General features: G+C 43.8%; 2 protein-coding genes across 4 annotated transcripts in view; both read left to right on the top strand.

Annotated features, from left to right (window-relative positions):
* Window positions 1–9,097, top strand: part of MYH11 (myosin heavy chain 11) — a 101,795-nt gene extending 92,698 nt beyond the window's left edge. For 2 of the 3 annotated variants that reach the window (XM_005307565.3, XM_005307564.3), the window contains 3 exons: window positions 641–749; window positions 2,585–2,757; window positions 8,481–9,097. In XM_005307565.3, the coding sequence (XP_005307622.2) occupies window positions 641–749; window positions 2,585–2,757; window positions 8,481–8,616 (418 nt within the window). In that variant the 3' untranslated portion in view covers window positions 8,617–9,097. Of the gene's footprint in view, window positions 1–640; window positions 750–2,584; window positions 2,758–4,566; window positions 4,600–8,480 lie in introns of all 3 variants that reach the window. The other variant, XM_005307566.3, reaches the window with a different exon arrangement.
* Window positions 1–11,613, top strand: part of LOC135973815 (uncharacterized) — a 1,510,190-nt gene that overhangs the window by 599,621 nt on the left and 898,956 nt on the right. The window lies entirely within an intron of this gene.

Genomic DNA, 11,613 nt, shown 5'->3' with positions numbered 1-11,613 from the left:
AACAATGGGTGTTACCATACACACTATAATGAGAATGATCGGTTAAGGTGATCTATTACCAGCAGGAGAGAAAAAAAACTTTTTGTAGTGGTAATCAAAATGGCCCATTTCCAGCAGTTGACAAGGTGTGAAGGTGGCTCCGTAGAACGCATAGATCTGCTGGACCATAATCCTGCTTGGAGAAGACCTAGTAAGCTATGAGCTGGAGTAGAGCTGTGCTGTGCACTTGCTTCACACCTGGGAGGAGGGAAAGTGTTCTGTCCCCAAAATGCTCTTGCAGTTCCTCATTTTTATTTACTTTCTGGCTAAAGAAGCAGGGTTTGGCTGTAAGCGGAAAACTAGTAAATAACTAGTTTAAAAAAAAAAAACCCAACCATTAGAAATGTGGCAGATGGATATACAAAGATTCCAGGGCGGGCAAATGCTCCCTGCTTTCACATCTAGAAACAAACACAGGACAGGTGTATAATGAGTTGACCATGGGAGAAGCTGCTGCTTCCTTCAGTTTTTACAGAAGTCAATAGTATTAGTGTGAGGAAGGCTTTTAATAGGAGGATCGCTCATGCTTGTTTTCACAAACCCTGTGCACCTAAGAATTCTCCATTTTCCAGATCAGTCAGTGTCATGCTGTCATTTGCAGAGAGAAGCAGGTCACAGCCAAGACATTGCGCCAGAAGGACAAGAAGCTGAAAGAGGTCTTGCTGCAGGTTGAAGATGAAAGAAAGCAAGCAGAACAATACAAGGACCAGGTAATGCACCATGTGATGGGGATCCAGCAGGGGAGGAAAGGGCTGCTGTGAGTACCCAGGCTTGTGAGGCACCTCACCACTATCTGCCTCTAGCATGAAGTAATCTTGTCTGTGCCCTCTGTAGCTCAGCTCCCTGCCACCAGCTGCCTCTGGCCACACAAGCACTGCCTTCCCAGCCTCCACAGACCTCTCTGCAGGCTAGTGCTAGGCAAATGCCAACCCAAGTCCTACCGTTTTCTTTCCCCAGAGGGACAGCATATACACTAGCTTGTTGGATTCAAGTGAGGATCAGCTCCTAATAAGTACATCTTAGTGCTGTGAGGTTATCGTGAAAGCAAGCATACGTTTTATTATCAAAGATTTAAAAGCTACTAAGGATAATAATGGAAACATAAATGGGTACATATAAAACAAAAAAGTATAATGTGTCCTAGAGTCTAAACTCATCTTTATCAGGCTAAATCCTGGTCTAAAGTAGTTTGTCTTTAGGTGAGAGAATCTCCAACTACCCTGGCTGTGAGCTCTCTTTCATGAATGCAAAAAGCACTGCCCTTTTTGCTTCCTTGGTGAAGGATAAAGCAATGTCCTTCTGCATCCCTCATATACTCCCAAATTCATTGTTGATCCCCAGAGTCAGGATGACTCCCGCCTCCCCCACTTCCTGGCTTTATTCCCTGATGTGCTGACTTCATGTTGACTTTACATCCTCATATTGATGTTGAATGCAAACGGGCTTTCCATTGTGTTGGCTTACAATGCTTAATGTAGACGTGAACCAAGACAGATGGGCAAATCTATATCCTTTGACTTGCAAAAACCTGTTTGTCAACATGCCTGGATTCAGACTTTATGTATATACTGGAAAACATTTTTTGATTCCTTGCATACATTTCACAATGATACTAATGACCAATGTTATCCTGGCTTTCGTTTAAGAACTCAATGACATTCTTTATAGATAAATACTATGAAAACTGTGTGCTAAGTGTAGCAAGTTTGTCAGGCCTGATAGGAGTTGCTGTTATAGAACAATCAACCCTTTTCCAGTTGGCATTGAGAGGTTTTTAGGGTCACACCTGCTCTGCCTCAAAAGAGCCCAAGAAGGCGGGGAAGACAGCTGGGCCTTGGACTGGAAGCAGGCCTTTCAAAGGAAGAGTTTAGGCTCAGAGAGAGCAACACACTGCCTAGATCCCAGCCTGAAAGGGCCTCTGGTTGCTGGCCCTAGGGGGAGGAACTCTGTACTTTGGATTAATGAGACTGTTGGTGAATCCAAAGAGTCAGGGCAAGTCTGGCATAGGACGCTGTGTCGTGCCTCACTGTGAATGCAAGTCAGCAGGACCCCCACAGGGGCTGCCACATAGGGCGTTTGCCAGTGGAAGAGAAAACAGCTTTTTTTTCCCCTGTAAAATCGTTAACTAGACTCATGCTTGACAGCAAGATTCTCTATCCTCCATACCAAGGCAATGACCAACTGCCAGGGCACTGGTCCTGCCAACTAGAACAGCCTGACTGGGCACCGGGTCATAACTTACTGGGTTCAGGTGCCTGTCCCAACTGGCCTCCTGTAGCCATCTGAGCTTTATACAGGGACCACTCTTCATCTCAGAACCTAAAGTGCTAATTTCAGTTGAGACACATCAAATACATGCAGTCCAAAAGAGCAGAGCTAATCCTACTGGGATGTCACAATAGAGGCCACAGCAGCTACTTGCAGGTGTAGAGAGTCAGGAAAGTACATCAACGTGAATAAAGGGGTGCAGATGGAGGAACGTAAACGTTCTGATCTCTTTAAAGGAAACTCAAAAGTCTAAGCATTTCTCTTACTTCTCGCTCAGGCTGATAAGAGCACCGTCCGAGTAAAACAACTAAAAAGACAGCTGGAAGAGGCTGAGGAAGAGGCCCAGCGCATCAATGCAAATCGCAGGAAACTGCAGAGAGAGTTGGATGAAGCAGCTGAAAGTAGCGAGGCCATGAGCCGGGAGATGGCTACACTGAAGAGCAAACTCAGGTAAGGTGGCTTTGTTTTTTACTAGCTCTTTTCTGTCCACTAATGAGAGATTTAGAATTCTAAACTCTAGCAGAATTTGAGGAAAGAAACTTGGTTAAGAAGAAATACCCTGTTGATGCTGGAGAGTTATGGGTTCCCCACATCCGCCCAATGATAAATCCATCCATAATAAAATGCTATCCCTGGTTCAAAGACTTGAGATGAAGTCATGACCCCATCAAAGTCAATGGCAACATTCTTGACTTCAATAGAGCCAGGATTTCACCCTTCAGGGGTGAGATGTTTCAAAAGCATTCAGCACTCAACTACCTCTGCTCCCATTGAAGTTAATGATAAAATGCCTATTGGCTACAATAGGAGCTGAGTTAGGCCAACAGTGACTGTTGAGACCCTTGATAGTGATATTAACCCTTGATAGTGATATTAAGAACATACAAGAATGGCCATTCTGGGTGAGACCAGTGGTCCATCTAATCCAGCATCCTGTCTTCCCACAGGGGGCCAGTGCCAGGTGCTTCAGAGGGAATGAACAGAACAGGGCAAATTATCGAGTGATCTGTCCCGTTGTTCAGTCCAAGCTTCTTGCAGTCAGGTTTAGGGACACCCAGACCATGGTGTTGCGTCCATGACCATCTTGGGTAGTAGCCATTGATGGACCTACCTGCCATGATATTTATTATGTGCAGTACTAGTTAGCAGTCTTGAAGCTAGTCACCTGTCCCTCCTCACACCACACACACTGGAGAGATGACCAAAGTGATACCCCTGATGTTCAGAGACTTGAAATTCTGTAGGGAGCCAAAGGCTTGTCGACACTTACAATGCTGCAGCATGCAGCTTTATAAAAAAAAAAGTCTCTCTCCATATATTAATCTCATAGAACTGGAAGGGACCCCAAAAGGTTATTGAGTCCAGTCCCCTGTCTTCACTAGCAGGACCAAGTACTGATTTTGCTCCAGATCCCTAAATGGCCCCCTCAAGGATTGAACTCACAACTCTGGGTTTGGCAGGCCAATGTTCAAACCACTGAGCTATTCCCCCCAGCTGTAGTGCTTAGTGAAGACACCATCTATACCAAGGGGAAAGTGTCTCCCATCCGTGTAGGTACTCCACCTCCCTGAGGCAGTAGCTATGGCCACAGGAGAAGCCCTCCTGTCAATATAGCACTGTCTACGCCAGGAGTTAGGTTGGTATAACTGCATCGCTCAGGGGGATGGATTTTCCACCCCTCCAAATGACATCATTATACCAACGTAAGTTTGTAGTGTAAACCAGGGCAGAGGCAAAGCACATGCACCCTGTGACACTTGCCCAAGTTGCCTCCCTGTTTGACCAGTAGGGTTTCAGCTTCACTGTGTAACTGAGAAAAGTGTCAAACTAGCCACTTCCGTTTTCTCATTAACTATAAGAAGCCAAATAATACAGTAGTCATGCAGCTCTATTAACACTCCTAAGCTTTAATACTGTCAAGCCTGTGATGCCAGTGGCATGAACAAAGAGATTGATTGGTTAAAGGGAAACTGCTGCCCCTACAACATCTTCCTGTGTAAATTTAGTTCATGCTCTTTAATAATAATAAAAAAATTGAACTATCTGCCTAATCAGATCCTTCCAGTTATAGTCCAAGTGACTGCTAGATTTATGGGTAGTACATACGCATGATGCAGTCCAAGGCTCACTTCTACTAACCAGGGTTTTCAAGAATATGCTATAATGTAGTTTGTTTAATTATTTGAAAGTAACTTACCTGAAAGTGATAATGACCATGTGCTTAGCATAACTGCTCGGGACTCTCTATCTCTGTTTCAGAGGGACACAGGAACCTTCGCAGTGACTAAGCAGGTATCATGCCTTCAACTTTGCAGCTAGCTTGTGGTGCACAAATTTCCATTTTCCTTTTGTCCAAGTAAATTTGATGTGAGATTTCTGCAAACTGTGAAGGCTTGGATATCTTGTCATCAATTTGTTGTATCAAAGGAGACAAATATTACAATAACTCTTTTCCATCAGCTGTTTGTCAGTTATTCATCTTTCTTACAGCTAGGTTGTGTTATGACATGGATTTGCAAACATTGCATTCTCACTTTTATCATAAGGTCTGCTGACAGAAGACATGAGTTGCTCTTTTTTTAATTTCTGCATGAAAATAGTCTTCCTTGCACTTTTTAAAGTCCCAATTAAACATGGAAGTTTTGCAAGCAAAATATAGCTTTGATTAATTAAAACAGCTGAAAACATTAAAGGCACATAATGGATATGGACAGAGATGTTGCAGCATGTTAGAATTTCACAGTACTACCAATGCACATTTCATATGGTGAATTCTTTAATGTAATCAGTTGGTAAGAATATTTAATCTTACATGTGCTTTGGAAAAAAATTACTTGCATGAAGTCTGCCGTACAAACAAAGCAATCTAATCATAGATTGAGGATAATCTCCTGCCCTCCAAAGCACATCAATATATGCCTGTATTGAATAGCTACTATACATATAGCTACTATACATACTTATAGAGCAGCTATTTGTATACATTATGAGGCATGCCTACATGTTCTGACACTGCTGTTTAACGCATGGAAATACCCTATTGAAGTTGTATTGCTTTGATGCTTTAAGCTAAACAGCATCTTACTTTACACCTGCAGAAGTGATGCTAAGAAAATAGCATTCTGTAATATTTGTGGATCTTCTCTTTTTACAAAGACGGGGCTTTGTTCTTATTACACAAATATTTAAAGATGACATTTTGTCCTAGCAACTGCCTTTAAGTCAATTTAACATATTTGCATGTGATTAGTACAGGGCTATACAGTTAGTGGTTGGGGTGTAGTAGTGCTTGTTCAAAGCTAGATTAAATGGAAAGTGAAATACAAACTAAACAAAGTGCTTTGCAAGGGTTTTTCATCTTGCAGTAGACATAGAGGCATTTTAGCTCTGGCATAACTTTTTCCCTTTCTCCCTTTGTCTACATGCAATGTTGCACCAGTTTATCTAATGGTGTGATTTAAAGTTGATTTTAGGTAAACCAGTACAGATGGCTGTGTGGACGTTCTGAAATAAATATAAACCTGGCTTATATCCAAATTAGTTTAAGAAGCATGATTTAAGGTAAACTGAAATAAGCATTACATAGGGGTTTGCACCAATTTAACAACCTGGACTTCAGTTCCATTACTGCAATTTATATATGTAAACTAGGGCTTGGTCTATGGTGTGTTAGTGCAGTGGTTCTCAAATTTGGGCCGCCGCTTGTTCAGGGAAAGCCCCTGGTGGGCTGGGCCGGTTTGTTTACCGGCCGCGTCCGCAGGTTTGGCCGATCGCGGCTCCCATTGGCTGCGGTTCGCCGCTCCAGGCCAATGGGGGCTGCAGGAAGGGCAGCCAGCACATCCCTCGGCCCGCGCCACTTCCTGCAGTCCCCATTGGCCTGGCGCAGCGAACCGCAGACAGTGGGAGTCGCGATCAGTCGAACCTGCGGACGCGGCAGGTAAACAAACCGGCTCGGCCTACCAGGGGCTTTCCCTGAACAAGCGGCAGCCCAAGTTTGAGAACTACTGTGTTAGTGTATGTATAGTTTGCATATCCTCTAGGCAGCGGTTTCATTGCAAGTCTGGGTTGGGCTCTTCTCCCTTCAGTCCAGCCCCAATATTATTCTCCCATCCCAAATTCTTCTGTCACATTGATGCAACTAATTGAAGTCAATGTAAGTATAGTACTCTGAGGTTGTATCTACTATAGAGCCTATGGCGGCCTAGCTTCCTAGTGCAGACGCAGCCTACACTGGGAGATGTTTTTCTGTCAGCCTAGGAATTCTCCCCAAACAAAATAAGCAACATCAACAGAAGCCCTCTTCTGTCTACATTACTGCATCTACACGGCGGGGGGATTGCCATTGCTATGCTCCTTAACTTTGAAGCATAGACTAACCCTCCCAAAGCAGAGTTTGATCCACAATGATGTGAAGCACCAAAGGGTGCAGGAACAAATCAAGTAACTCTCCCTAGTAAGGAGAACGCAGGGGCAAGATTTGCTTTTTCTTCAATTTGGTGCATTCATTGGACATTTACAAGCCCAGCACTTTAGCACCTTTGATGTCTTAAACAGTAGTAGTGAATCTTAAATGTTGCAGATCCAGACAAATTGTACAGGAGAGAGAGCTGTTTGCAGAAATGGATGCCCTCCTTTGTTTTACATTGCATGTTATCAGTGACAGGATAACTGACGAGATCTCAAACGAGGTTTTATTGGCTAGTTAATTGCTTGCTGTAGCAGAGAGAGCGGACATCAAAATGAAAGCTTAATTTAAGGGTAGTGACATACTGAGCAGCCTAGATACCACAATGAGTGTCGCAATGGACATAATAGGCTTTTTGTACTCTTCTAACAACGTGAGAATTCAGCTAACATTTTTACATGCTAACCCCTTACGGTTTGATTAGTGGCTTCGATATAAGTGAAACTGACTTAGACTTTTGCTAGGACAAAAGAAACCTTAAGTATTTAGGCATGATTGCTGTACCCCAACATGAGTGGTTGGATGTTTAGCCTCACATTAGTCATCTTTGCACATTGTTCAGTGATCATGAATTTCCTTGCTTATATCTGAGCACTCAAGCCTTTACAGAAGGTTTGCTTAACAATGGGAAAGTGATAGCAGCCACCATTTTACTAGCAATTTTACTGTCATGTTGAAGTAACATCACTATGGCTGAGAAGCTGTTTTTACTTCTAAGCTGCCACTTGTAGAGCCTCAAGTCTTCTCCTCTCTCTCTCTCCCTCCTCCCCCTTATACTCTAGCCCCCCAATGGAACTAGGATGTGTGTGGGGGGGAATTCTCCATGCTTGGTCTATGGCTGAGAGATTTTTGGGGGTGGGGGGAAAGGGGCAAGCTGGAAGAAAGTACATTCAGTGAGCTTCTCTGTGAAAAGCACATCCCATTAATTTCATGAGAGGCATGGATGTAGTCCCTGGGGAGGAAGAGTGCATTGCTCTGTGCCGAATGAGTGGCACTCCACTCCTGTGCACAATGGTAGAGTCCGTAAGGGTGTGCATGCAGGGAGTGGGAACTTCACTGTTCTACACAAATCAATTTCCCCTCCCTACCTACAAAGCAAGCAGAGGGCAGCTAGGATAGAAAAGATTTAACACTTCTGCACCTCTGCGGTGGGAGGTGTGGCTACTGCAGAAAAGCAGCTGTAATCTTACAGTTCCAACACAATAAAGGCCTTCCATAATCTCTATTTGCAAGGGCATATTCATGCTCTGTTCAGAAATCCAGGGCAATCCCTGTGAATCTTCCCCTGGCAGCAGGGATGCAGTCCTGACTGCGGCTAGATCCAGGTACCTGCATTTCCAGTCCCCTCCTTCACATACACACCACCACACCTTTATGTGCAAAATGAGTGACTTAGTCTCTGTTTGGAGTGGGCTTTTCAAAACAAACACGTGCAATAGCTACACCGGGGCTGTGATTCTGCATGGACAATGTCAGAAATCCAGTTACAGTCCCATGTTACACAGACTCACAAGCCGCACCCAGCCATAGACACCAATACAAAGTACCAACAAGGGCTACAGAAAGTTGCCTTGAAGCCATAACTTCCCTGACTTCTTTGCATTTACAATTCTCATTCCCACCGATGCAGTTACTGGGCTTTGTACACTTAGTCCAGTCTTAATTTGTAAGGAGTTTAAATAAACTAAAGCCTGTTTTCTTACTGCAGGAGGGGAAATGAGCCAGCATCTTTTGCCCCCTCCCGTAGATCTGGAGGCAGAAGAATCATTGACAATGCAGAAGGTTCAGAAGAGGAAGCTGATTCAAGAGATGGAGATTTCAATGGAACAAAAGCCAGTGAATAGATAACACGCTCGCAAACTACACTGCAGCAAGGGGGAAGAGAAGACAATATTTAGCACTGCATAAGGCAACTTAGTTCCAATGCCACACCCACCCACTCTGATGGCAATGATAAGAGCACAGCTGCCTTCTCTCCAATGTAGAAATGGAAGTTTTAGGTGTCGCAAACACTTATTTTATCAAGAAAGGTATTTTGAAAAGGTTTACATTGAGTAATTCACCTTGAGAACTTAGTCAGAAATGCAAATCCGAGCGAGTTAATTTAAATCCCAATGGACATAGTATACATGCAGTTATGCTACAGAAAGAGCCATTGGCCAGCTAATCCTTTCCTAATCCAGCCGACCCTTCCTTTTGTCTTACTATTCAATTAATACAGTATAGGCATTTTCTTTTCCTGGATGCTACACCCTGATGCACTGGTCACAAAATGGAAGTGCCATCTTCAGTCACTTTTCAAAAATAAAGTATCATTTGTTCAAATGAAGTCAAACTGTTATTGTTTTATACACACTTCAGACACAAACACTAATAAAAGGTTATAAATCATTACATTTAAGTATTCTCTTTAAGTATCAGTTGGGTGCAATCTGATATACTGAGAAGGAACTTAAGCTGCTGTTGACCTTGTTAGTATTTACATACCTTTTTGAAAAAAAGTCAGTCATTTTGTATGAAAAATTCAACATTTAATTCTTTATATTCTTTAGCACAGAGGTTCTCAGACTGTCTTCCGTGGACCAGTGGTCCGCGAGCTCCATTCAGGTGGTCCGCAGATAGTTCCCTCTAAGGTGCGTACCTGGGCGGTCGCACACGAGAGAATGAAGGGTCACCTACCTAATTAGTGGAGCTCCACTAATTAGGTGCCTGGACCCTGGAGAAGATGCACATGTAAGGTGAGGTGGTGGCCTTGGGGGGAATAGGGGGTAGGTGGGAGGGGGCAGTGGGGTGAGAAGAGATGGGGGTGGGAATTTGGGATGTACAGGGCTGTGGCTGTTGGGGAGAGACCCCCCTCCTTCCCAGCCTCAGCTCTGTGGCTGCTGTGGTGGGTGAGAGAGGGCACATCCATCGCATTAGAAAGGTAAGACTATTGATATTAAAATATGAGTTGTGTGCTTTTATTTGTAAAACAAAAAAAGTTTATTTATATAGCGCTTTTAACCAAAGTGCTTTACAATAGTTAGCTAACGGCACAAACAACATTTGGAAAGATCACTAAGTGGTCCATCGAGACCCTCAGCAATTTTCAAGTGGCCCGCGGGGAAAAAAAAAGTTTGAGAACCACTGCCTTAGCATATATTGTTCATTGCTAAACAACTCGGAGAACTTTTCTTTTAGGCTACACATGACCGTTAAAGTTTTCCTTTATGTATCCTTCTCGGAGACTAGTGGTCATACTCAATACCTCTAGTGCAATTTTGCAGCAGTATTTAATACAATGATCAATACCATGCTAAATCTGCACATTCAGGTACTAGCTTGAAGCCGTTTAGCACTGGCTGCTGTGCTCCGGCTGGACTGCAACCCCCCATACAGGGAAGTGCCAGGAATTATTGGACAGGCACCACAGAAGACCCACAGACAGGCTGGTACTTCCAGCAGCTGGGAGAGTGTGCTAGCAGTCCAGCAGGAGCACACACAGCAAGACAAGTTAGTGGGACACAATTAAGTGAGAGCAGACAGTTGAACCCTTTAGATTTTAGGCCAGATGATCCTTAAACAGCAAGCCCTGGAGGCCAGGAAATAACTTCAATCTAGACTCCAAGGTGGTCAATATGCATTCAGATCAGTAACTTAAAAAAAAAAAAAAAGGTAACCCAAGCCCCATTTCAACCAGCGGCAGTGAGTCCAAGGAATTCAGAGGGCAGTCACATTCTGTTTATAAAAAGACCAAACAGATTAAATGAGAACCCAGCTGGGGCCATTAGGCTGAGAGATTCTACCACAGAGGGAGATTTTAAAGAGTTAACACTGAATTGGTGCTTGGCTGAATTCACTGCTCAGCCACTTATTACAGGTCCAACCCTATTTCTGCAAACATGCTTCCAAGTTTGGCTTAGCAGCTCACATGGCTGGTGACCCAGCATGCGGGAAGAAGGGAGATTGAGGCAGTCAGGCTTGAAACTGCTGAAATGAGAATGGTCCTAAGCACAGAGATCTGGAGTGGCAGCTGCACACTGGATGCTGAAGGTTTCAGAAAGTCTTCAGGCCCATGGTGGGGGAGGAAGGGGGGGACAGACAGAGACAGAGTAAGTGTGTGCACGCACACAAACATGCAAAATGTGCTTCAGAGAAAGGCATGAGAGATGAAGGATGGTCCAGTGGTTAGGGCACTATCCTAGCATTTGGAAGTCCTGGGTTCAAGCCCTTGTTCTACATGTCCTGTGTGACACTGGGCAAGGTCAGAGGGTTTAGCTGTACTTGGAAATTTACCAGAATTATTATTCCAGAATACTGTATTCAGTATAAGACCCCCTGGGAACACTTATTCCAGAATAAGAGTGCCACACAGGGAGCTATTCCAGAATAGATATTTTGGTAAATTTTCCAAGTGTAAACAATGCCCTTTGCCTCTCTGTGCTTCTGTCCCCCATTTGTAAAATAGGGATAATAGTACTACCTGACCTCATAGGGGCATCGAGGATAAATACATTAAAGACAGAGGCCCTCAGGGACTGATTTGTAAGCTCCTAAAGATGTGGACAGGCATCTACTGGGGTTTTCAAAAGTGCTTATCTGCATCTTTAAATTCCTAATCTGTCCCTCAGCTACTACAGTAATGGGGGACCATATTACTACAATACATAGATCTTTCCTCGTGCAGCCACTCCTAGGGGTATGGGCAAAAGGATCAACACCACCCAGGGCAGAGAACATGAACATTTTCTCAAATCTTTCTCCACTAGATCTGGGAAGTGTGGCCTCGTTTAAGCTCCCTTTTGCAGGAACACAACTGAGAAACTGGTTAGCCTAATATATATATGTAAACTGTAAATGCA

Source organism: Chrysemys picta, chromosome 10, assembly GCF_011386835.1.
Source record: "Chrysemys picta bellii isolate R12L10 chromosome 10, ASM1138683v2, whole genome shotgun sequence".
Taxonomy (NCBI): domain Eukaryota; kingdom Metazoa; phylum Chordata; order Testudines; family Emydidae; genus Chrysemys; species Chrysemys picta.
The sequence above is the reverse complement of the archived record's forward strand: the minus strand, read 5'-3'. Positions and strand labels throughout refer to the sequence as shown.